The 27,213-nt window shown below is 45.5% G+C and overlaps 1 protein-coding gene across 1 annotated transcript in view; it reads right to left on the bottom strand.

Moving 5' to 3' along the window:
• DNAH3 (dynein axonemal heavy chain 3) overlaps window positions 1-27,213 on the bottom strand; it is a 952,415-nt gene that overhangs the window by 753,352 nt on the left and 171,850 nt on the right. The window contains exon 3 of the mRNA XM_063934423.1: window positions 7,137-7,359. Within this exon, the coding sequence (XP_063790493.1) occupies window positions 7,137-7,359 (223 nt within the window). The remainder of the gene's footprint in view (window positions 1-7,136; window positions 7,360-27,213) is intronic.

Here is a 27,213-nt window from a genome sequence, read left to right as displayed (position 1 = left end):
GGACGCTGTCTGCCATAATGTGTAAAAAAGGGGACGCTGTCTGCTGTAATGTGTAAAAAAGGGAATGCTGTCTGCCATAATGTGTAAAAAGTGGACACTGTCTGCCGTAATGTGTAAAAAGACTGTGTGCTATAATGTGTAAAAAAGGGGACTCTGCCGTAATGTGTAATAAGGAGAATCTGTCCGCTGTAATGTGTAAAAGGGGCTCTAACTGGTATAGTGGTGCAACTGTGCAGCGTAATTTGAATATTGGAGACTACTGTGCACCGTTATATGAATTGATATTATTTTGTGGCCACACCCATTCCCCATGAAGCCACGCCCATATATTTTTCACGCGCCTATAGCACGCACTGCCCCTGTTTTACATAGGGGTGGCTCCGATGCCGTTTCTTGCGCACAGCGCTAAAATGTCTAGTTACGGCACTGTTGCTGGGTATCCATCTCCCTGGCCCTGAGCAGGTTCCGCTCATCAGATCCTCTCCAGGGGTGAGGGGGTGGACTTGGACGGGATGATGGGGGGGCCCAAAGCATTTTGTTGCACCTGGGCCCACCGCTCGCAAGTTCCGCCACTGAGGGGGACGACAGTGTGGATCTGGTTGCTCCACCTGCTGGAGTGTTGGAAGTGAAAGCTGGAGGAGAACAGTGTGGGTCTGGGTACTGCTGGAGTGTTGGAAGTGAAAGCAGGGGAGGACAGTGTGGGCCGGGGTACTCCACCTCTTGGAGTGTTGGAAGTGAATGCCGGGGGAGAAAAGTGTGTTTCTGAGTGGTTGTTGCTGCCTCCTGGGGTGTTGGCAGTGAAGACAGGCTGGGGAAAACCTGCTTGATAAATAGGCCCTATAGGGATCTATTTAGCAATGGGAGAAGGGCACTAAATGCATTGAAAAACACATTTTTAAACTTTTTCCTATTTATCAAGACTGGCATTTGCTGTGATTTGCCGTCCACCACCGACGATGCCTTCCTTATGCACATGGGGGAGTAAGGTATGACAAGGACATCAGTTTACATGTGCCTACAGCTGTGCTCCTATAAATATCACCCTCTCAGAATGGTGACAGTAGAAACAATTCACAGCACAAAATGCTCTATTATTAAAATGAAGGATTTTTGCATCTATAATTCACTGTTTTTCTAACTTTTTTTTAAGTTTCTCTATTGTTGAATTTATTTACTTTTACTATTTTTAATGTATTTTTTGTCAGTATAATGGGTTTCGTTTTTTTGTTGTCCGTATTCCATTAGTCGGTATAGTGTGTACCGGTATATAGAATACCTCCCTTTCAAACTGCATCTGGAAGTCAAGGTCCGAGAATCCAGAGCAGTTGCATATGCGTGACACGGCAATGCACAGAAAGGACCCAGACTAACAGGCACTGCAGCCAGTCTCTTCTTACCATTTCCTCGTATTGCTTTTAAAAATGAACACAGCACAAGAAAATCACTGGGGAACTAGTCAAAGATTTATTGATCTATATTAGGTATAGTGGGGGTGATTCAGACCTGATCGTAGATGTGCTAAATTTAGGACATCCACGATCAGCTTCCTTGACATGCAGGGGGACGCCCAGCACAGGGCTAGTCTGCCCCGCATGTCAGTCCCTGCCTCATCGCACAAGTACAAGAGCATCGCACAGCGGTAATGCTTTTGTACTGTAGGAGTAGCTCCCAGCCAACGCAAGCTCCTGCGCGCTGGTTGGGAGCTACCCGTCGCTGTGGGGGTCGCATCTGCTGCGTGAATTCACGCAGCAGTCGCGGACCGCTCCCCCAACGGTCAAGGCACACCTGCGTTGCCCGGACTGCTCCCGTTAAATGGCAGACAAATGCCGCCGGCCCGCCCTCTCCCGCCCGGCGACCGCCTCCGACAGAGGCGATCGCTAGCCTAAGACAGCCGTTGGCTGTCTGGCATGCGCCGCTGCACTGCGGTGCCGGCGCATGTGCAGTTCAGACCTGATCGCTGCTGTGCGTTTTTGCACAGCAGTGATCGGGTCTGAATGACCCCCAGTATACGGTATATTGTCTGTGCAAACAGTGAGAATGTAAGCTCTCACGAGCAGGGCCCTCTTCCCTCATGTGCTTATCCTTTTCTTACTTTAATAATCCTCAACTGCCCAAATCATGCAGTTTTTTGGCCACCTGGAACTTATCTCTGTCATTTACTGGTGTAGTTACGCTTAGTTAACCTGTACTTGTCCTAAATTGTCTTCAACTGTAAGTCACTGTTTTCCTGTTTTGATTATGTGCATATGTACTCTGTAATTGGGCGCTGCGGAACCCTTGTGGCGCCATATAAATAAAGGATAATAATAATAATAATAATAATCAGTTCCAAAATACTGTATAGAATGTGGTCATAATTTTCTGTACTGGCTTCTCAGCTGGGAATCAAGTTTTGTTCCGTGTGGATACAGCATGGAGATAAGAAGGCAGTTATTCTACTTGGTGGTTAATTATGAACTTCTAACACTAATACAGTAGCTAAATATTATGTAAAGTTCAGTATAGTAATATGCGTCTTATTCGCATCACTATGTGAACAGGGCACACAAGCAGCTACTGCTGATTAAACTGATATGAGGCATGCCTATATTCTGTGTGCTACTGCAGCTGTGCAGTATCTGAATATGAAATGCTACATTACAGTGCTTTCCAGGAAAACATTGTAAATGTAGCATTTCGTATGCAGATACAGCAGCAGTTGCCCGCAGAATATAGGCATGCCGCATGTCATTTTAATCAGCAGAAGCTGCTTGTGTGTCATATTTGCATAGCGAAAATATTTTCTGCAAATAAAGATGCCCGACGTTAGCAGAGCTGTCCGGGAACTGTTGGCTCACTCCCACCAGGCATATCGCAATGCATGGCGTCTTGAGGTTAGATGTATGAGGACACATCTGTACCTATATGCCCAACATAGGAGATAATAAAATACTGATAGATGAGTGGCTGTCTGTCTGGGGCTTATTGCTCTGTGGAGTGGCCTATAACTGCCTGGGTTCAAAATACCCATTTTGGACTGAGGATGTGACCCATCTTCAGCAGGCAGCACAGCATGTAAAGAGCACCATGGTATGCTTAAGACTAATGAAAAGTAGAAAAAACCAAAGAGTTGGATTGACGCTACTTAGACTGATAGTATTTATTAACAAGTGGCAATAGGGCTGTCACTTATAGTAGCAGTGATAGAAAACATTTTATGGCCACTATTTCCCAGTAAAATATCACCAGTGTAAATTTCTGGCAGCCGCGGCAAACTAGTCGCAGGTGTGATTATCTGCAGCCAGGATGAGCCTAACTCATACTTGCCTACCTGACCCTCTCCATGAGGGAGAAAATGCTCTGTTCCTGGACTTTCCTGGTAAATGTATGATTGCCATCACCTGTGGTGAAACACCTTTCTTATCAATTAACTAGCTCACCACAGGTGATGGCAATCATACATTACCGGGAAAGTCCAGGAACAGAACATTTTCTCCCTCATGGAGAGGGTCAGGTAGGCAAGTATGGCCTAACTACATCTCTATACAGTATATAAACATATATCATACTTGCCTACCTGACCCTCTCCATGATGCTCTGTTCCTGGACTTTCCTGGTAATGTATGATTGCCATCACCTGTGGTAAGCTAGTTAATTGATAAGAAAGGTGTTTCACCATAGGTGATGGCAATCATACATTACCAGGAAAGTCCAGGAACAGAGCATTTTCTCCCTCATGGAGAGGGTCAGGTAGGCAAGTATGACATATATACAGTAGCTCAATCTAAAATATTGGAATGGTGAGTGCTTGGACAGAAGGTCAGGAGTTGACAAAGCTAGAGATGATAAACAAATGCAGATGATAAACAAATGCATGGTCTGATGTGGTTCATTTAGAATCCATTCCCAGCTTTGTTCTGGGATTTGGAATCAGTTTGGGTCTAAAATGACCTAATTAATGTCCAACATGATGACCACCTTAAGTCAGGTCTCTAACTCCAGATTTCATAGTGGGGAGGAGGACTGCAACATCGGCAGCGTTACAAGGGGAGAGCAGTAAACCATTGAAAGCGTTTGCATGAGGCTGGCAGTTGTTTACTGCCTCCAATAATTAGTCATGCTGACAATGTAAGAGTAATTATCATGCATGATGCATATAGCCTATTATTTAAGTAACATTCCACTGTCTAATGTATCAATGATCCTCACACCTCTCAGGCAGTAAGCTCATATGGTGAGGGCCATCTTTACCTTATGTTTTACGTTATATTGTTAGTTGTTTGTGCTATGATCCTCCACCCAATGTACAGCACTGTGTAATATGTCAGTGCTTTATTACTAATATGCTGTTTGGACATAAAATATTGTATTTTTTCTATTGTCTTTATTATTCTATGATTCTGTGCTTTCACACCTACATTGTATAAAGCAGACATAAATTTGACTTTGATCGATGGCTGCAGTGTAGATTAATAAAGTGCATATTCCCAACCAAAGTTGTAGATTGAATTTGCTGCTCATGTTATGGGGAAAAAAAATTATAGCTCTCAAGAGCACACATTGTAAGCAATATTACTGAAGATGAAGGTATCAAGAGAAAAGATTTTGGCTTGGGGCACAATTTTTTTTGTTTCCTTTAATTATTCAGCTTGAGGCAGATACACGTGAAAAGTATTTAAGGGGATACTTATAAAACATTAATTCAATTTTCTACCAGATGATGTCACACATCTCTGCAGAGAAATCTATGCAATACATCTAGTTAACCCTTTCCAAGAAACAAGCCTATCACCATAGGCGTGCGCAGCACATTTTATTAGGGGGTGCACCGTCGGAGGGGTGTGTCTAGCACTGCCTTTTGGGTATGTCTAGCACCATCTATTGACGGTCAACACAATATAAATATCCACCCTTGTACCAATCCTAATAATGCAGATACATTGTCAGATGTTGTGGTGTGCACCAAACAAACACCCCTGATGGCACTAACTGCAATTACACTGCTCCTCCTCAGCCTGGTCTGGCTCCCCCTCTCTTTCCCCTGCAAGCTGCAGCACCTTACTTACAAGTCAGTCACTCACTGACACTGACAGTCGCAGACTAGTACTGCTGCTGCTGGAAAAACGAGTGACGTGTCAATGCTGCTGCAGACCGCCTGCCAGTATTGAATTTGTCTTCCTAAGAGGAACGCTGGCTGCAAGCTGATCCTCATCAGTGGCTGGCGTTGGCATAGCATAGGAGAGAGGTGGGCATGTGGCGGGTGTGATGGGTGGGCGTGTGAGCAGCATGACATAATCACGTCACATCATGCTGTTTTTGTACATGGAGGTGGAGCCGGGAGTTTGAAAGCCGGTGGCAGTGGCACCCTTGATTAACCCAGGCATCTGGTCAGTAATGCAGTCCTGACAGGGTGCAGCGCAGAGGAGACAGTAATCAGCCTGCTCGCTGCATCAGGCATGTGAGATCGGGTGCCAGACATTAGGGGGTGCCTGTGCGCACCAGGCACCCCCCCTGCACACGCCTATGCCTATCACCATGAGCGACACACTGTATTTCCAAAGCAGCTAAAGTGCCAGAGAAGAGATAAGATTCCCAGCAAATACTAGGGTAGTAGGCACAGACAAAAGTTTTTAGAACATCTCCTGGATCCAGACCTTATTGCCCCACCAAACCCCATTGCTCTGGTAACTGGCTATTCCCGTACAAAGTGAAACAAGTCTGTATGAGATGTAGCTAGGATCCCGGCATTCGGTATCCCGGCACTCAGAATACCAGTCAGAATGCCGACAACTGTCAGAATGCCGACAGCCAGAATCCAGAACATTAAATTATAGTGGGGAAGTTAGGGTTAGGTTTAGGCTGCAGGGAGGGAGAGTCAGGGTTAGGCTGCGGGAAGGGGAAGTTATGGTTAGTCTGCAGGAGGGGGCAGGGTTATGGTTAGGGGGAGGTTTAGGATTAGGGATACTTACCAACCAGTAGCGGATCTTGCCACGGGCATGCAGGACTTTTGCCTGGGGCGCCGCCTTCCGGAGGGCGCTGCACCATGGCAAGACCCGCTGCTGCTGTGCCCCCCGCTGCCGCTGCCCGCGTCTAGTTTCCCTTCGTGGGCTGCCCGCTGTGAAGGGAAACTAGACGCTATGCGTCTAGTTTCCCTTCGTGGAGAGGACCCTTACTGTAATAATGCGCGGTGCGCGTTGACGTCATTGCGCACCGCACAGCAAAGGTCCTCTCCACGAAGGGAACTAGACGTGTAGCGTCTAGTTTTCCTTCGTGGAGAGGACCTTTGCTGTGCGGTGTGCAATGACGTCATCGCGCACCGCACATCATTTCAGCGGCGCTACTACTGTACAGGGGGCGTAACTGACCACGCCCCCTGTATGAAGCCACGCACCTATTTCCGCCCGGGGCGCAAAAAGCCCCTGAACCGGCCCTGTTACCAACACTGTTCCTGTCAGTACTTCAAGCAGTCATTATTCTGACTGCCAGCATCCTGACTGCTGACACCCAACCCCCCTATACAACTACCATTGCAGCCACAGAACACCCATTCTCTACTCCCTTCGCTGGCGACTCTATTTCAAGATTGGCTTACTGACTTTCAAAGACCTACATGACCATTGTCCAAAGTAACAGAAGTAGTTTCTGATCCCTTCTGCCCCCGCTCACCTACTGCAACCTGTAGATGAAGGGATATTTGCAGTACCTAGAATGTTCTTTAATTTATCTGGATGAGCTTTTAGCTTTGCGGCTCCAAATCTATGGAACTCTCTACCACGCAGTTTGAAAGACCGTCATTCCAGATCCCTTCAAAAACAAGACTGTTTACTCACGCAATTCACTAACTATAGTGTAAAAAAAAAAAAAAAAATACAACCCAAATGCTAAGTTCTATTTTTAATTAAGCTTATTGTGTATCTTGTGTGGGTTTTTTTTTAATGCAAAATATTATTACTTACTGCAACACCAGCAAGATAAGATACCTGTCAAATATTCTGGTGGTCATACGGTTTTAGTGGTCATATGGTTTTGCAACTAAACCTGGAACCAGAATTCCCAATTAAATACTATTATTGTTATTTTAAATACTCCATTTGCACAAAATGGTCACTATTTTATACAATACATATACTTTGTGATACAGTATTATGAAAGGATACACATTGACACTTTGTTCCTTTGTGAAATCTTTGCCGTATTTGGTCTTGGAGACATTATATCCTTTGATATCTCTGCAAACTTCAGGTCACGTGCTGTAGGCGAATAATTATTTGCGATACAGTTGCTGGGATTGCGGCAAAATCGTTGGTCTTTGAAAGGAGCAGCCAAGGTCCATGATTTGCTTTGCATCAATGGAGGATAGTTGCCATGTTTGAGGACCAGCTAAAAGAAAAAACATTGACAATCATCACGTAAAGTTAATATTTTCCTTGCATTCAGTATTGATATATCCAAAAACCTTTCACAACTGAAATATAAAGTACCAGTATTGCTGCAACCTTAAATGACAATTACACCTAATAAATGTTTCCTTATATGAGTATGATACTGGATACATTCACAAGTTTATTCTTAAAAGGTAAGGGCAGTACACACATGGGGATTAGCTTGATTAGAAAAAAATGATGAACAATTGTTGCTAATCTGAACATCAGGGGAGGGGGGGGGGTATGGGGAGCTGGACTGCACTCCCTAATTCCAAATATAATGAGAGGTGCTACCATGTTGAGACTTGTAGTTCCACACAGAAAGATGAGCATTGCAAGTGTACCCCTAGGCATCAAGCACTGTTAATGACGATAATAAAAGTAAACTCTGCAGTTTAACATAGAGCAAAAATGAGGTGCTTGGCATAATTTTCGGCCAAAAGACATATGGGCCCACCCACTGCGTCCAGGTGACCTCATCATCATTTGTATACATTTAATCAGGACTTACCATCATAGTGCCTTTGTTAATTAAAAACACCATGGACAGGTGGGAGGGGGATGGAGTCTCCGCCTTCAAGTGTACGCATGTACACAATATAGAATATGGGGGGGGGGCTAGACTGCACACCCTAATTCCAAACACCTGAACATCTGTGTGTACATTCTATTAATAGGTGGGCATGTACTGTAGCTTAGATCAAACTTATCAGAATTGATACTGTACATTTGAAAGAAGTTTGTGACCTTTTGGGGCAGGAGATATTTACCAACACAGCAGTACTGTATGTCAGTAAAGCCACTGAGGGACACGATATCCAGTTTTATCTATCCTTTGCAGACATTACTGACAACAGATCAGTGCTATAACTAGACATTTTAGCGCTGTGTGCAACAAACAACATCGGCAACCCCCCAAAAAAATATATATAGGGGCGTGGCTTCATGGGGAAGAGGCGTGGCCACAGAGCTTCCTTTTACACATTACGGTTGGCAGAGTCCCCCTTTTGCACATAACGGCAGGCAGAGTCCCCCTTTTTTACACATAACGGCAGGCAGAGTCCCCTTTTTTACACATTACAGCAGCAGAGTCCCCCTTTTTACACATTACGGCAGGCAGAGTCCCCCTTTTCTACACATTAGGCAGACAGAGTCCCCCTTTTTTACACATTAGAGCAGCAGAGTTCCCCTTTTTACACATTACAGCAGCAAAGTCCCCCTTTTTACACATTACAGCAGCAGAGTCCCCCTTTTTACACATAATGGCAGGCGGAGTCCCCCTTTTCTACACATTACAGCAGCAGAGTTCCCCTTTTTACACATAACGGCAGGCAGAGTCCCCTTTTTACACATTACAGCAGCAGAGTCCCCTTTTTTATACAATAACCTAACCCTTCTTGATAGCTCAACTGCCCCTCCCCCCCATCCTCCCTGCAATCGATCAATGCACTTACAGTATTGCAGGGTGAGGGAAAGACCGAATGTTTAGCCACGTTGTGATGCTGGTGCCTGTGCTGAGCACACGCTGCCATTGGGGACTGGACTGTCCACTTCCCCCCTTCCCCGCCCAAACTCAGTGGCAGGGTACTGTGGGAGCAGGCTAGATTGTGAGAGAGACATCACACGTCTCTCCCAGCAGACACTGTGGGCGCAAACAGTGTAAGCCAGGAGGGGGCGGAGCATGCAGGGGTAAGCTGCGCTGCTGCTCGCTGTTTTGTATGTAGTGGTATGTAGAAGGAGCCGAGCACACCACTACATACATGACAGCGGGCAGCGCCGCAGGTAGCGGCGGTGGTGAGCGACCCTGCTGATGTGCTGCCTGACGGTGTGCCCACAGAGCATAAGCGCTGTGGGCAAGGCACCCACCTAGTTACGGCTCTGCAACAGATACAAGAGCATTCATTCAGCTACAAAAATCTTTTTAACTGGATGTGATATTAGCGAAACGCATAGCATTTAGGATTGTTTTGGTTATACTGTATCTTTCAAGTATGCTGAAGTTGTTCCAGTCTCTACCCCTCTTTACCTGGGTCCATCTCTTTAATTCTCCTATCTCTCTTTCTATACCTCCTCTACACTCTGTATTTCTTAACACACCTTCTGTCTGTATGTATTAATATTTTCCATTGTTAATTAAATATGAATTTATTCATCTAATTCGGTTGCAATTTTTATATTACTTTGTCCACCTAATGAGCCTTTTTTAGTTGGCGTTACCATCCGGACACAGATTTTTTCATCAATATACCACCTGTTTTCTAGGAATTTATTCTGATTTAATTATCACACTGATGTGAAATTATTCTGATTCAATTATCACACTGATGGGGAATTATTCTGATTGAATTATCACACTGATGGACAGAGTGGTTCAAATGCATGTTTAGAGCATACTGTATGTTTTACTTACTATAATGTGAGTAATATTCCTAAATACAGTACCGTTAACCCATTGCATTCAGACTGGTTCACAGTATGGTTTTCCATTTATTTCCCTTTCATGGGTATATTGGGGGTCATTCCGAGTAGCAATAGTCTACTTTAAAGCAGGGGCACCAATCTTGTTGGTTGCATACATGACAAACAGTGCTTCTGTTTTTCTGACTGTAGCCTATCTGGCCACGTAAATTTTCACAGCCCTGACCACATCAAGGGACTCGGGATCCTCCCAGTCCCGCGTAGCCACAGGCACCACAATAGTTCATATGAAAGGATGAAACCACTTTTGGCAGGAATTGAGGACGGGTCCGCAATTCCGCTCTATCCATATGGAAAACCATATAGGGGCTTTTATGTGATAAAGCCGCTAATTCCGACACTCGCCTAGCCGAAGCCAAGGCTAATAACATGACCACCTTCCAAGTGAGATTTTTCAACTCCACCGTTTTAAGTGGTTCAAACCAGTGTGACTTAATGAAACTTAACACCACGTTAAGGTCCCAAGGCGTCACCGGAGGTACAAAAGGAGGCTGAATATGCAGTACTCCCTTCACAAAAGTTTGTACTTCAGGGAGAGAGGCCAATTCCTTTTGAAAGAAAATGGACAAGGCCGAAATCTGAACCTTAATAGATCCTAATTTTAGACCGAAATTCACTCCAGTTTGCAGGAAGTGAAGGAAACGGCCCAGATGGAATTCTTCCGTAGGAGCATTCCTGGCCTCACACCAAGAAACATATTTTCGCTTTATACGGTGATAATGTTTAGATGTCATGTCCTTCCTAGCCTTTATTAGCGTAGGAATGACCTCATCCGGAATACCCTTATCCGCTAGGATCCGGCGTTCAACCGCCATGCCGTCCAACGCAGCCGCGGTAAGTCTTGGAATAAACATGGCCCCTGTTGCAACCGGTCCTGTCTTAGAGGAAGAGGCCACGGATCTTCTGTGAGCATTTCCTGCAGATCCGGATACCAGGTCCTTCGTGGCCAATCTGGAACAATGAGGATTGTTCTCATTCCTCTCCCTCCTACCATTCTCAACACCTTGGGTATGAGAGGAATTTGGGGAAATACATAGACCGACTGGAACACCCACGGTGTCACTAGGGCATCTACAGCTACTGCCTGAGGGTCTCTTGACCTGGTGCAATACCTCTGTAGCTTCTTGTTGAGGCGGGACGCCATCATGTCTATCTGTGGCAGTTCCCACTGACTTGCAATCTGTGCGAAGGCTTCCTAAAGAAGTCCTCTCTTGGATGCAGGTCGTGTTTGCTGAGGAAGTCTGCTTCTCAGTTGTCCACTCCCGGAATGAACTGCTGAAAATGGGCTTACATGATTTTCCGCCCAGCGGAGAATCCTGGTGGCTTCTGCCATTTCCACTCTGCTCTTTGTGCCGCCTTGGCGGTTTACATAAGCCACTGCAGTGATGTTGTCTGACTGGATCAGAACCGGTAGGTCGCGAAGCAATGTTTCCGCTTGCCGAAGGGCGTTGTATATGGCCCTCAGCTCCAGGATGTTGATTTGAATACAAGTTTTTTGACTTGACCCAAAGACCTTGGAAGTTTCTTCCCTGTGTGACTGCTCCCCCACCTCAGAGGCTCGCGTCCATGGCTACCAGAATCCAGTCCTGGATGGCGAACCTGCGACCTTGCAGAAGGTGAGCACTCTGCAGCCACCATAGGAGAGACACCCTGGCCATAGGGGACAGGGTGATTAACTGATGCATCTGTAGATGTGATCCGGACCACTTGTTCCGTAGATCCCATTGCAAAGTCCTCGCATGGAACCTGCCGAAGGGAATGGCCCCTTAAGATGCCACCATCTTTCCCAGGACCCGAGTGCAGTGATGCACTGACACCTGTTTTGGCTTTAATAGGTTTTTTTTACCAGAGTCATTAGTTCCTGGGCCTTCTCTATCGGAAGATAAACTCATTTCTGGTCCGTATTCAGAATCATACCCAAAAAGGGCAGACGAGTCATAGGAACCAACTGTGACTTCGGGATATTGAGAATCCAGCTGAGTTGCTGTGACACCTTCAGCGAAAGTGACACGCTGTTCAACAACTGCTCTTTTGATCTCGCCCTTATCAGGAGATCGTCCAAGTATGGGATAATTGTGACTCCTTGCTTGCGTAGGAGCACCATCATTTCCGCCAATTACCCTGAAATTGGTAATGACAATACTGTACCGTAATTCTCAGGTACGCCTGATGGGGTGGATAAATGGGAACTTGAAGGTATGCAGCCTTTATGTCTAGATACACCATAAAATCCCCCCCTTCCAGGCTGGCGATGATCGCTCTGAGCAAATCCACCTTGAATTTGAACCTTTTCAAGTATAGGTTCAGAGATTTTAATTTTAAAATAGGTCTGACCGAACCGTCCGGTTTCGGGACTACAGTCAAGGTTGAGTAATATCCCCTTCCTTGTTGAAGGAGGGGAACCTTGAGCACCACCTGTTGGAGATACAATGTGTGAATTGTATTTAATATTATCTCCCTTTCTGGGGGAGAAGCCGGTAGGGCCGATAAGGAAAACCGGCGAGGAGGCACCTCTTCGAATTCCAGCTTGTAACCCTGAGAAACAATTTATTTTGCCCAGGGATCCACCTGTGAGTGAACTCAGATGTGGCTGAAGAGTCGAAGACATGCTCCCACTGGGGCGGACTCCCTTAGCGGAGCCCCAGCGTCATGCGGTGGATTTAGTAGAGGCCGGGGAGGACTTCTGTTCCTGGGAACTAGCTGTGCCCTGCGCCCTTACGTCTGGTAAGAAAGGACGTCGTACTTTCTTGTTTTTCTGCGACCGAAAGGACTGCATTTGATAATGTCGTGCTTTCTTAGGCTGTGAGGGAATATAAGGCAAAAAAACAGATTTACCAGCTATAGCTGTGGAGACCAGGTCCGAGAGCCCTTCTCCACACAATTCCTCACCCTTGTAAGGTAAAACCTCCATATGCCTCTTTTAGTCGGCATCACCTGTCCATTGCATGTTCCACAGGACACGTCTAGCAGAAATCGACATAGCGTTGACTCTAGAACCCAGTAGACCAATGTCTCTTTGAGCATGTCTTATATATAAGACAGCATCTTTTATATATCCTAGGGTCAATAACATGGTATCCTTATCTAGGGTTTCAATCTCCGCTGATAAGGTATCTGTCCACGCTGCTACAGCGCTATAAACCCCTGCCGACACAATCGCCGGTCTGAGTAGTGTACCAGAATGTGTGTATTTTTCTGCATGCTATCTGCAGGATCCCTGAGGGTAGCTGTATCTTGGTATGTCAGCGCTACCTTTTGGGTAAACATGTCAACGCCTTGTCCACCCTAGGGGAGGATTCCCATCGTATCCTGGCCCTAGCAGGGAAAGGATACGCCATGAGAATTCTTTTGGGAAACTGCAGTTTCTTGTCTGGAGATTCCCGCTCTTTTTCACACAATTCATTAGGTTCATGAGAGGGGGGAAATGTTATCTCAGCTTTCTTCCCCCTAAACATGTGTACCCTCGTGTCAGGGACAGATGGGTCATCAGTGATATGCAAAACATCTTTTATTACAATAATCATATATTGAATACTTTTCTGTAACTTTGCATCATCGTAGTCGACACTGGAGTCAGACTCCGTGTCGGTATCAGGGTCTATTATTTTGGATAGTGGGCGTTTTGAGACTCTGAAGGTCCCTGCGACATAGGGACAGACATGGGTAGATTCCCTGTCTGTTCTTTAATCTTTTTTGCAATAAATTTACCTCAGCACTTAATTCCACATATCCAGTCAGGTGTCGGCGTTGTCGACGGAGACACCACACACACACATTTGATCCATCTCCTCCTTAGAAGAGCCTTTTACCTCAGACATGTCGACACACATGTAACGATACACCACACACTCAGGGAATCCTCTTATCTGAAGACAGTTCCCCCACAAGGCCCTTTGGAGAGACAGAGAGAGAGTATGCCAGCACACACCCAGCGCTAATACCCCAGGAAAAACACACAATGTGTTTACCCAGTAGCGCTGTAATACTATTATTTGCTGCCAATTATGTGCCACCCCTCTTCTCTGAAACCCCCTTTCACCGTGGATAAGCAGGGGAGAATCGGGGGAGCTTCCTCTCAGCTGTGCTGTGGAGAAAATGACGCTGGTGAGTGCTGAGGGAGAAGCCCCGCCCCCTCGGCAGCGGGCTTCTGTCCCGCTTAAATATAATAAAAACTGGCGGGGGCTCTTTATATATACAGTGCCTAGCTGTATATATATCTCTTTTGCCAGAAATGAGGTTTATATTGCTGCCCAGGGCGCCCCCCCTGCGCCCTGCACCCTTACAGTGACTGCCGTGTGTGAGGTGTGTGGGAGCAATGGCGCACAGCTGCACTGCTGTGCGTTACCTCAGTGAAGATCATGAAGTCTTCTGCCGCCTCTGAAGTCTTCTTTTCTTCTCATACTCACCCGGCTTCTATCTTCCGGCTCTGTGAGGAGGACGGCGTCGCGGCTCCAGGACGAACTCCAGGGTGAGACCTGTGTTCTGACTCCCTCTGGAGCTAATGGTGTCCAGTAGCCTAAGAAGCAGAGCCTTGAAACTCACAGAAGTAGGTCTACTTCTCTCCCCTCAGTCCCTCGATGCAGGGAGTCTGTTGCCAGCAGGCTCCCTGAAAATAAAAAACCTAACAAATATACTTTCTGTCAAAAAGCTCAGGAGAGCTCTCTGAAAAGCACCCAGTCTCCACTGGGCACAGTATCAAACTGAGGTCTGGAGGAGGGGAATAGAGGGAGGAACCAGTGCACACCAGATCTAAAGTCTTTCTTAAAGTGCCCATGTCTCCTGCAGAGCCCGTCTATCCCCATGGTCCTTACGGAGTTCACAGCATCCTCTAGGACGTAAGAGAAATACAGCATAGGACTAATCATATAATACAAAAGATAGATCTTTTTATTTATTTTGTACAGGCTTAATGTTTTTATGTCTGTTTTTCAATAAATGTACACAAAATTATTACAGCCGGTTGTACACAAAGACACAATAAAAACATCTATAATAATACAATAATAAAACAAAGGGGTCTATTCATAAAGAAATCAAAAAAGGAACTGTTACTTATCCCTATACATCGCATCAGTTTGGTATCCAGGGCTCCAGCGGCGCTGTCTTTTCTGGCTGTTCCCCTCTGTAGTCAGCCGACGGATCCCTCTGCGAATGCGTCCCCTGCTGACCTATCAGGAGGGTGCAGTGGCTGCTGGGAGGTCAGGGACGTGGAGTCAGTATGGGTGCTGGGCAGAGAACAGGGAAGCATTGAGCTTCCCTGCCGTCTCAGTAGCGAAGTTCAGATTGTGCCATCCTCAGATGGCGAATCTCAACTTCATAGAGAAGTGTAAAACTCAGTTCCTTCATGAATCGCACTCACTTTGCTAAAGTATGGGGATGCAATTTAGGTACAGAGCAGTGGGTGCCGCTGGAGAAGTCAGGAACTTCTCGCTGTGTGAATAGCAGAAGGCAGAGAAAATCCGTTTTCCGCAAAAAAACAGGGCTTTTCTCTGCTACATGAATAGACCCCAAAGTTTGGTAACATCTGAAAGATGCTCATATGAAAGTTGCGGTGACGTGCCTAAAATCAATGAGGGGTACAGGTTTACATTTACAGATGCATGAACCCCTGCTTTAGAGCTACGTAATATCACATTATCATAAGGTAGTAAATCAGGCTTCCACGGCTGCCCACAACTACAGCCATCTTGCCTGCGACTCAGAATCAGACCCTATATGTGAATATCATATAGTATATATGATTAAATGCTCATGTGGATTTGGCTATATAGGTTAAACGTCAAGAAAATAAAAACAAATGGCTAATGCTGGGTACACACTTGATAATGTGTACCCATACACACTTGCCAATGCCAGGTCCGACAGGGAGGGGGGGGGAGTGAGTGAATCCCACTGTGAATCCCATGTAATCGCTAGCGACAAAACCCGTCAGCCCTGCCACGAGCATCCGCCAAATAAGCTCTTCCTCAGGTCAGAGCTTAATTGTTCGATACACATTTGCTTATGACACGTGGACCTCCAGGCTGATGGTACAAGAGGTTCCAGCTAGGTAGGTCTTAATGCAAACAACTCCGCAACCCTGCTCTCGACCATGGTCACGGAGTTGAGACCTGGGAATTTGTTGCAGTGTACATGTGTGAAAGCACCATAAGGCACACATACGAATTACACAGATTCTGTGGCTGGCTGACTTTAAGTCTGCATTTCCCCTGGTTTTAATCAGCCACTAAACCTTTGTAATTCATATGTGTCTCTTATTAAAGGGATGATCTGACAACCCTAGGCCACAACCCACAAGCTGTTGTGTTCTCACTGTGGAACCTGCTACTTGGTGCTGTCAGAATAATAAGTGGCAATAATTAGTCTGAATTTTAAGCGGAACAGAGTGCCCAGACTAATATTTCTACATTTGTGTGATTTTGGAATCCAAGCTGGAAGGATCCCTAATTAGTCTATGAGCACCACCTGGGGACAGGGCTTGGCAGAGATGCCAGAGAGGGGTGCCAGGAGTCATCTTTGCTTTTTTACACAGGACTCTAAGAAGACTCCCAAGTATAACAGTGCCGAACAGCATGGGGCAACGGGGAATATTGCCTAATGCTATTGTATCTTTTGAAGGGAGGTGGCACTACCGAGTTGGGGATAGAATCCCGGCGTCTGGAATCCCGGAGATCAGAATACAGACACCGGGATCCCGGCCGCCAGAATGCTGGCAGCGGGATGAGCGCTAGAAAGACCCTTGCGGGCTTGATGCGCTTGCCACGCTGTGGGCTCGGTTGCTCACTGTGCTTGCTACAGGTTCTATACCCACTCTATGGGTTTCGTGGACACTCATGAGTAGGAATAGACCTGGCGCCGCTGCCGGCATTCTCAGCGGTCGGGATCCCAGTGTTGGTATCCTGAACGCCGGGATAATGACTGCATCTCACGCTACCAATGTACCAACACATGAATTAAATGATCTTGGGCCCGATTCAGACCTGATCGAAGTTGTACGATTTCGCAGGGTGGGCGATTATTGATCGACTGTGCTTGCGTACGGATCATAATGTGCATGCGTGAGGACAAACTGCAAAAGAATCCAGCGTCTTTTTTGATCGCAAGGCGTACGAAAGCGGACATTTGGGGGTAGTAACTGGCTGTTTTCTGGGAGTATCAGGGGAAACGCAGGCATCCCCAAGCATTTTCAGGGAGGGTGTGTGACGTCATCTCTGCCCCCAAACAGCCTGTTTCTTTCGCACTGTAGGAATTATGGGCCCTACACACTGAAAGATACCACTGAAAAATATGAACGATCTTGCTCATTAATGAACGAGATATCGTTCATATCTTTCAGTGTGTAGGCACCAACGATGAACGATGCGCGATCTCGCGCTCGTTCATTGTTGGTGCCGGCTTGTTCATACCTGCAAGCCAATATGGACAATATCGTCCATTTAAACATGCAGGGCTATGGGGCCGGGTGACGGGGGGAGTGAAGAATTTCCATCCCGACACCCCCTTCCCTCCCCGCCAGGTTGGCCGTCGACCGTATTAGCCGTAGAGCAGCTCGGCGGCCAGTCGGGTAATGTGTAGGGCCCATAAGTCCTGGGCTATGGACAGACTGCACAGACTGGAAAAACATTCGATGGTGAGTGAGTTGCGAATGTATTTGCAGCTGACCGACGTACGCAGAGCTTTTGCAAGGCGTACGCAGACTTGAACGGGGCGGGTATTCACTCAGTTTGGACGGCGACTAGATCAGCTCTGAATCAGACCGCTTCTCACATCACACTCTGGCCCTAATTCATGTTTGTATATAAAGCACTCGGACTTAATGCCAGATTGCAAAAGTCACTAAAGTTAAAATGGAATCAACAATTCGCAGTATGCAAATGCCACAGTCAGTACACAACATTTCTTACGTATTGTTGGCAATGCCTTTCCCTGGAGCATTTTCTTCCAATTGATTCTCCATGGCGGGATTCTATCGTATCTAGGGGGTCTTCAAACCTGATCGCACGCTAAGTTTTTTCACTGCGCTGCGATCAGGTCAGAACTGCGCATGCGTATATTCACCGCAATGCGCAGGCGTGTCGCATAGGTACAAAGCAGATCATTGCTGTGCGATGGGTTTAACAAAGAATCCATTCGCACAGCCGATCGCAAGGAGATTGACAGGAAGAAGGCGTTTGTGGGTGGCAACTGACCGTTTTCTGGGAGTGGTTGGAAAAATGCAGGCGTGTCCAAGCGTTTGCAGGGTGGGTGTCTGACATCAATTCCGGGACTGGACAGGCTGAACTGATCGCAAGTGTTGAGTAAGTTCTGGGCAACTCAGAAACTGCACAAATATTTTTTGTACCGCCCGGCTGTACATGCGTTCGCACACTTGCAAAGCAATAATACACTCCCCTATGGGCGGCGACTATCTGCTCGCAGCAGTGCAAAAAAACCCTAGCAATCAGGTCTGAATTAGGCCCCTAGTGTTAAATCTAACTTACAGCAATGGCATGGGCATATCTATAATGGGTGCTTACACAGGCCCCTGGGTACTCCAGAGGGTCTATACCGCTCATCCTGCAACTATTGGAGTCATTCCGAGTTGATCGCTCGCTAGCAGTTTTTAGCAGCTATGCAAACGCATAGTCCCCGCCCACGGGGGGAGTGTATTTTTGCTTTGCAGAAGTGCGAACGCTTGTGCAGCAGAGCGCCTGCAAAATCTTTTTGTGCAAAACAAGACCAGCCCTGTAGTTACTCTTCGTGTGCGTTGATTCTAACGATGGAGGGACGGCTTTTGACGTCACACACCCGTCCAGCGAACACCCAGCCACGCCTGTTTTTTTCTGCCACGCCTGCGTTTTGCCAAACACTTCCTGAAAACGGTCAGTTGCCACCCAGAAACGCCCACTTCATGTCAATCTTCCTGCATTCGGCCGTGCAACAGGAATGTTCGTTAGACTCTGTGCAAACCCACGATGCTCATTGTACCTGTACGACGTGCCTGTGCATTGCGGTGCGTACGCAGAAATGCCTATCTTTAGCCTGATCGCTGCGCAGCGAACAACAGCAGCTAGCGATCAACTCGGAATGACCCCCTATATACTAACCTACCTGACAAGTTCTGTGGAAATCACCGGGAAAATGGCATTGGCGCCATTTTCCTGGAGATCTTCACATTACCATGTAGTCTACCATGCACCATGCAGACTACATTCATAGTCTGCATGGTGTATGCGTCAACAAGAGGGAGAGGGGCTTGTAAGTCTGACACTGGTCTCCATCTCTGAAAAACCGCCCCTGAGCAATGGGATGTATTGCTGCCTGATTAGACACCACACAGGTTTTTGTATTTCAGCACAAGTTTGGGCTATACAGATTTTTATTAAGTAATATTCTGGCCACAGGTGTGAATGACAATACAGAAGGAAGCTGCTGCATGTGAGCTGCTGATCATATCAAGCTTTACTTGAATAGAAATTTACTGCATGTATTCACAAGAGAGGACCAGTTGACGGGAGAAGTGCACAACACCTGCAATAAAAATGACCCGTTGCTAAGTACTTGGTTAAACGAGGAAGTAGTCTGGGAGAGACTAAGTAAAATTAAGATAAATAAATCTCCTGGGCCAGATGGACTACACCCCAGAGTTCTTATGGAACTTAACTCAGAGCTATCGAGGCCCGTATATTTGATTTTCAGTGAGTCAATTACATCAGAAATGATACCGAAGGACTGGCGTACAGCAGAGGTAGTCCCAATATTTAAAAAGGGAATTCAAAATCATCCTGGCAGCTATAGACCGGTAAGTTTGACATCTATAGTGGAGAAAATATGGAAGGTATATTAAGGGATAGTATACTTGAGTACTTAGATACCTCCAAGGTTATTAATAGGAACCAACATGGTTTTGTGAAGGACAGGTAATGTCAAACTAACTTAATAAGCTTCTACAAGAAAGTGAGCAAAAAATAGGATTTTAATGACCTACCGGTAAATCCTTTTCTCGTAATCTGTAGAGGATACTGGGGATCCATTTAGTACCATGGGGTATAGACGGGTCCACTAGGAGCCATGGGCACTTTAAGAATTTGATAGTGTGAGCTGGCTCCTCCCTCTATGCCCCTCCTAACAGACTCAGTCTAGGAAACTGTGCCCGAGGAGACGGACATACTTTGAGAGAAGGATAGATAAGGATAGTAGTGAGATTCCGAACCAGCACACACAAACAAGAGGAAAGCCATGCTAACCAAACTTGAAACAGGAACAGCAACAGCTGAACCAAACAACAACACTTAACCAAGTAACATTGCAGGAAGAACGAAGCACCGGGCAGGCGCCAAGTATCCTCTACGGACTACGAGAAAAGGATTTACCGGTAGGTAATTAAAATCCTATTTTCTCTTATGTTCTAGAGGATACTGGGGTTCCATTTAGTATCATGGGGAAGTACCAAACCTCCCAAACCGGGTGGGAGAGTGCTGAGGCTCCTGCAGAACTAATTGACCAAACTGAAGGTCCTCAGAGGCCAAAGTATCGAACTTGTAAAACTTAGCAAACGCGTTCGAACCTGACCAAGTAGCTGCTCGACAGAGCTGTAAAGCTGAGACACCTCGGGCAGCGGCCCAAGAAGAACCCACTGTCAAAGTCAGAAAAATATCACGCTACACATTGCCATATTTGCACCTCATGCGTGTCCCCGCTGCGCATGCATGAGCCCTCCCGTGCGTGCGCATACTCGCTGTTGCGTGCACCCGCAGGCGCACGGTATGCGCATTTACGGTAGAGTTTGTATGCGTCTAGCGGGCGACTCAATCGTTACATATTTTAACCATATAATGTATTTTGTAGATTATGGTCCCTTTGATAGAATCTGAAAGTTTAGTTAATGTAGCATGTTCATAGACAAAGAGATCCCTCTTTGTTTGATACGCAGGGTCAGACAGGGGTTATACAGTGGTGTTTAGTATCCATCGGAAGAGTATTTAATTAGCAATATTCCGGTGTTGGTTTGAAGCAGATTAATCGCTCGTGCGAATAGTTATGGACATAAGAAGTTTATGGACATTTACTATTATTTGCACTTTATTATCCATGCGGCGGGAAACCTAGTTTCCCACCCACCTGAGCAGTTGGAAATAGTCACAGCCCACCTGTATGAATCAACCTATGACCTTTTGTTATAATGCGAAGACGAATTCCTGTGTCCAATGAACAATAAGAATATAGGAACCATTGTACTGTATTGTGTGTAGTGTATAAAAGGACAAGCCGATCTGGGCCAGCTCTCTATTCTCTTCAACGGTTCTCATTGCTGATAATCGGGAGCTGGATATCCAGAAGGCGCATGCGATTGTTTCCCTTTGTGCGTAAGTTCTCTGCAATCATATTGTCTTTATTGTTATAAGCCATTCTCTCTCGTTCTCTCTCACTTTCTCTCTCTCTCTCCCCTTTCCCCCTTTAAAAGTAATTGTATCTTTATTGTATTTTATGTGTAGTTACTTGGTTAGATATTCTATGTTATTTTGGTAGTGTATAACTTGTATTGTGTATTATTCTTTTTGAACGATCATTCATTTCCTTAAAAGGCGTTAGACCCTTAGACCGGTATTTGACTGTTTATTATATTGCTAAGGGGTTCTCTGAGCGTCACATACGCTCATACAGCTTTTAAACTAACAAGGTTACACTGTGTTGCATTTACATCTTATCACTGCATAAGTATATGTACATTGTTTATGGTATAGTTAAAAAGGTTTAACATTGTGAGCGTCTCCTCGTGGTCCAGAGCATCCGCTACACTGATAGCGTATCATTACGTTAGTCGGCAGCCTATAGCGTGCTTGCCTGTACGCTCTAAGCCGTGAGCGAACGTGCCGCTCGTGCGTCTCGACCACGGCTAAGCGTTAGATACGCAACGTGCGTACCCTTACGGTATTCCATACGCCAATAGCGTACTGTGTTCTTTAACCTTTTAGAGGGTTTTCAATAAGATAAATATTAGGCTTTATCAATTGGCGGCTCGTCCGTCCTTCACATATCTGCACTAGGTAATTTCAGCAGACATTATCGATCAGCAAAGGACGGGAGGTAATATTCCTCGTAGTGCTGACCCGATAAGCGTCTGCTTCGCTTAGTAAAGGGTGCTGAAGGAATCCGGAACCGGAGGTAAGAACAATACGCTAGTATCTTTTAAAACTGTTTTTTTTTTCTCTCTCTCTGTTCTGTCTTGCGTACGCACGCACGCATACATCTGCATTTTTTTTCATTCGTGTATTTTCACATATCACTCTCTTGGTTGCCATTTCACAATTGATAACGTGCTAAGAAAGATTTGTTGCTATTAGTAGTTAAAGAGTAAAAGTAATACATTAAGGGGTAATTTGTAAAGCACGCACACAGCTTTGAGAGACCTGTGTGGTGCTCGGTAGATGAATACAATTAAAGATCATCTACATTGATAAACGTGTTAATTGTATTTCTGTGGACATATCTGGCTGGCATACACGTGTCTCTAACAAAAGGGTGAGACAAGCGTACGCAAATCAAAGGCCGACGCACGCAGCGTATATTACGCATCGGAGCGTCCGGGTACGCCCACATAATTCAAATCACACGATAGTATTATTTTTAACAGGCGAAAAGGAGGCAACGCGATAAATACCGCAAGTCAATTTTAGTGTCCAAAATTTTAAGCTAATAGATCCTTCTCCAATTTGCGACTCATCTGGTCTAGACTGTTTACTGAATGAAAGGAATTTCTGCGCAGAAATAAAAATTAAAGTGTACATGTGGTGAGTGTTTGTATATATAAGTTTTTACAATTTTTGGGTTGAACCACAAGAAGTCGAGTTCTCGTGAGGTACATACATGTAAGTGACGTGCATGGTGGCTGGGGAGGCATCCCTTGTTAAACATAAATTTGAGCATTAGAGTATAGCAGACCAGAAGGTCTACTGTAGCACAGACCAGGAGGTCCAGAACAGACCAGGAGGTCTAGGTACAGCAGACTAAGAAGTCCGCTATAGAGAAAAGTAGCACAACACCAGGAAGGGTTGGTGCGGAACCCATATAGGCCATTGAAGCTCAGGCTGAAGGAATTCGTAGCCACAATTTTCGATTCCACTGGTCGCTCCGCACATAAGATTAGTTGCTTATGTGCAGAACGATTGTACCGCACGTAATTGTGTGCATTAGTTAGTAACCTGACCAGTACCATTTGCGTACGAAAGGGGTCATAAACGCTATTTGTACACTCTAACGTGATTTGTGTAATTTTTTTATTTTAAGGGAGGTTCGCTGGTCACTCGGGAACTATCCAACAACTGATACTTGCTGGGGACTGGTAGGTCCAACACGCCCCAGTAAGTAAAGGTTCATAGGGGCCCTAAGTTGGGTACAGCAGCTCTGAATCAGTGATTGCAGTACTGGCCAACGTGGGCGAGGAGTGAGTGGAGTATTCGGTAAACTTCGCTGCCGGCCTGCCCCGGACATCTTGGTTTTTGTAAGGGTTCGCTGAAGAAAGCAACACCTGCAAGTATGGGGGCCAGTTGTTCAGGTAGGGGGCGATCAACCTTGGTTCGGGTTGATTTAGTGAACCGACCAATCGGGTCGGCAAGGTATGTAATGTGTGAGAAATATGGTTCACACACAGAGGTTTTATGTGATGAATGGGAAAGAATGACTGTGCATGACGGGGAGAAGTTTCCCCGGGTAGGTAGCTTTAGCCCAGATGTGTTACAAAACCTAAGGAGAAGGATATGTCTCATTAAATCAGCAAAGAGACGGATCAAACATTATGATTGTTTAAAGTTATGGCAAAAGGAAAGTGAAATACAAAGAAACTTAACTTACATATCTGACTCTCATCTTGGGAAGAGAGACATGGCAATGGAGAGGATTATGGTTGCAGAGAATGGCGCAATGGGGTACGATAAAAATGCACTTAGTAACTGTATTAAGAATGAAAGTAACAAATGTAATAATGTTTATGAAAATGAAAGTGTAAAAATTACAAATGTTAACCTGTGCAAGTCGCACCCCATGTCAAACTTCCCTCAGGACTACAAGCAAGAACGTGAGCCCAGCACGATGTCGGCACCTTTTCCAGCAGCAATCACACAAGACATCCAGGTGGACGCGACCAAATCGGTAAAGGCAGTAATCAAACCCCCTAACGGAGGGTCAGGTGAGGTCGTGTCCACAGGTACGTACGGTGTTATATATCACGCACAAACAAATGTACCTCATATTGTAAGACCAACACAAGGTGATGTAATTGAATTTAGTCCTGTCAGGGTGATCACAGTCCCCAATGGGAAGACTGACGATCAGGGAAGCATTCCCGTCAAGGACAGTGCAATGCGCCGTCCCTGGTCCCGGATGGAATTGAGAGCAATTATGTCTGAATTTCCTGATCCTAGGAAAAATCTAGTCGCATGTCAAAGGTTCATTAAAGAACTAGGAAACTCAACAGAACCCACCAACAAAGATTGGCGGACAGTGCTGAGGGCATGTTTGCCCTCCAGTGTTGACCCTGCGAAATTTATTGCTGATTGTCAATTAGACACGGAGGTACCTTGTACAGAGGAACACAATCAGGAGTGTATTAAGCGGATCAACCGACAGTTGGGAGTATATTTCCCTGCCATTGTCAAGTGGAATGAAATTTTCTCCATAAGACAAAACGAAGGGGAAAGTATTTCCAATTATTTTAATCGAGCACTGCAAGTAATGGCTAGAAACACTGGGATCACGGACATCAAGACAAATGTAAATCATAGAGAAGTAGCAGTATCTGTGTTAATGAATGGTTTAAAGGAGGTATTGAGAACAAGGGTACAGACCACCAACCCAAACTGGAGAAATATCTCGGTGGCCGCATTAAGAGAGGCCGCTATTGATCATGATCGGAATATCACCAGACACCGGGAGTCACAAAGTGATAAGTTAATGGCCGTAAGTATACAGGCCCTAACCACAAGACCACTCCAGCATAAGCCCCAAACCCCTGCGAGAAATTCAAATGTGGAAGTCTGTTACAATTGCCAGAAGGAAGGTCATTTTGCAAGAGATTGTAGATCAAGAAGTAGACCAAATTCATATAAACCCCCTAGACAAAGATATGAGCAGAGTTATGACACACCAAATTGTAACCAGAGATCACATAGGAAGGAGTTTGGGCCGCACCTGTAACATGCAATCAGGAAAGGTGATCATTAGGACTGATGGTAAGCCTGAGGTTATTGTTAACAAATTGGGAGGTCATTCCTTGAGGACACAGGAATGACCGGGTAAAATTTGTAATGTATCTGTGAAATGTTTTCTTTTTCCCCATCTCTGACGGTTATCGGCAGGACTCAAACATTGCATAGCTACTTGGTCTTTGCAGAAGTCTACCAAAAACCAGCATGACCTACCCGCATCAATGTATCCTGGCCAGATACAAAGGGTGGAGTATGGAGGTGCTGGTGGGAGGGACTGAGCAAGGATACCATTGGACATGTAGATATGACAGCCTGATGATGAACGGCAGATCTGACAAAGTTTTAAAATGTTTGAAAAATGTTGTTTTTCCCTGTTGTTGTTTATTGTTGGTTTATGTAATATATATGTATATGAATTGTTCTCTCTCTCTTTTGTTTTTTTTTGTTTTCTCTCTTCTCACTCATGTTTTCATGTTTTAAAGATGGTATGTCACACATCAGTTAGACAAATGGTGATGCAAGATTTTTGCTCCTTACAGAAAGATCGCTGGTTTGGAAGAAATATTGTATCACCGGAGTGTTCGGTTGGAAGACTGAGAGACAGCACCTTTGAGATGACAGCAGAACAAGAAGAACAACAAGACTAGAGAACTAATTATCGTAACAAGTTTCTCTCCCCCTCAAACTGTTTTTCTGTACCCCCATTACAAATTTCTCCTTTTCTCCTCCTGTAAGATGGACTCGCCTCAAGAGACTGTGATACGGATTTTCCTGTTGACCATGATGTTGACCAGAGCAGTCTGTTTCGGTGAGAGTACCAGTGAGGTCGAGAAAGGATCCAGAAGGGTTTCTGATGACTAAGACGGAGGTGTAAATTTCCAATAGCAACACAATCACCAAGCAAAGGCGAGTACCGGAAACGATCTAGCAGCCATGTTATTTGTAAACATTGTGAAGGATTGTTAGCTAAAGAGAACTGCATCTGTAGACTCTGTGACAGTGTAGTTGAGGATGGGTGTATCAAGAAATGCCAATCCAGTTTTAATATCCACATGGACCGGCATCCATTGAGTGACTATCACTCCTTAGTGGGTAAAGTGTTAAATCAGACAGATTGTTGGGTATGCTCTCAAGTACCTCAAGGCCATAGCAAATCAGGATTAGTGTCCTTCCCGTTAACTATAGGGGAGGTACTTGAGCTAAGTGGTGGGAGACCGGTGGACAGGAGGTTTAATATCTCCAGTCCTCCTAGTTTGAAGCTCCACCAATATCATGTGGATAGATCCCTAGTATGTTTTAACATTTCCAATCCCCGAAAGCCGGGAAATTGGGAAGTGTCATGGAATAACCAAACCATGACCTTTTCATACAGAGCCGATAGAATGCCTACAGATACAGAACTTATACGCCACATAGCCGGTAGTGGAAAATATTTCCGATATAGGTATACCCTAGGAAGTAGGACCATGAGAGTTGGAGAGGTATCACCAGGATACTGTGCACACATCGTACAAACCGATACGTGTACTAAACAGATGGAAGAATTAGGGTTAGGAAATTTCATATGGAAAATGTGTAATATGGTTATGTCCTACTCTGTCCCATATGTTCTCCCCGATGATGCATATTTCATATGCGGGAGGAAGGCGTATAAGTGGCTTGCCCCAAACTCAGAAGGGTTATGTTATATTGGAAAAGTACTGCCTGAAGTAATGACTGTATCACATACTAAAATGAAAGATATTCACCGCAGTGCCCAAGCTCCTTATACTCACACTCATTACGAGCACATCGTTAAACGGCACCTGATAGAGAGAACAGAGCATCCGGCCTCTGACCTGATCAGTGAATCCACCGGGATTCAATTCCTAATCGCGTTAGATATCACTCGTACCGCCAGAGGAGTGATAAATTATAAATATATATCTGCGCTTGCAAATTTATTAGACAACATCACTGAAATGTATGATGACACATTCAGGTATACTGGAAGGGAGCTCCAAGCTTATAAAACAGAACTGGTTCAGCATAGGATGATTCTCAATTATCTCACAGCTGTGACGGGTGGGTATTGTGTCACCCTAGCAACTCAGTATGGAATAAAGTGCTGCACGTATATCACAAACAGCACCGAGGACCCGGTCGAGGTC

This window comes from Pseudophryne corroboree, chromosome 7 (assembly GCF_028390025.1).
Source record: "Pseudophryne corroboree isolate aPseCor3 chromosome 7, aPseCor3.hap2, whole genome shotgun sequence".
In the NCBI taxonomy this organism is placed as follows: domain Eukaryota; kingdom Metazoa; phylum Chordata; class Amphibia; order Anura; family Myobatrachidae; genus Pseudophryne; species Pseudophryne corroboree.
The sequence above is the reverse complement of the archived record's forward strand: the minus strand, read 5'-3'. Positions and strand labels throughout refer to the sequence as shown.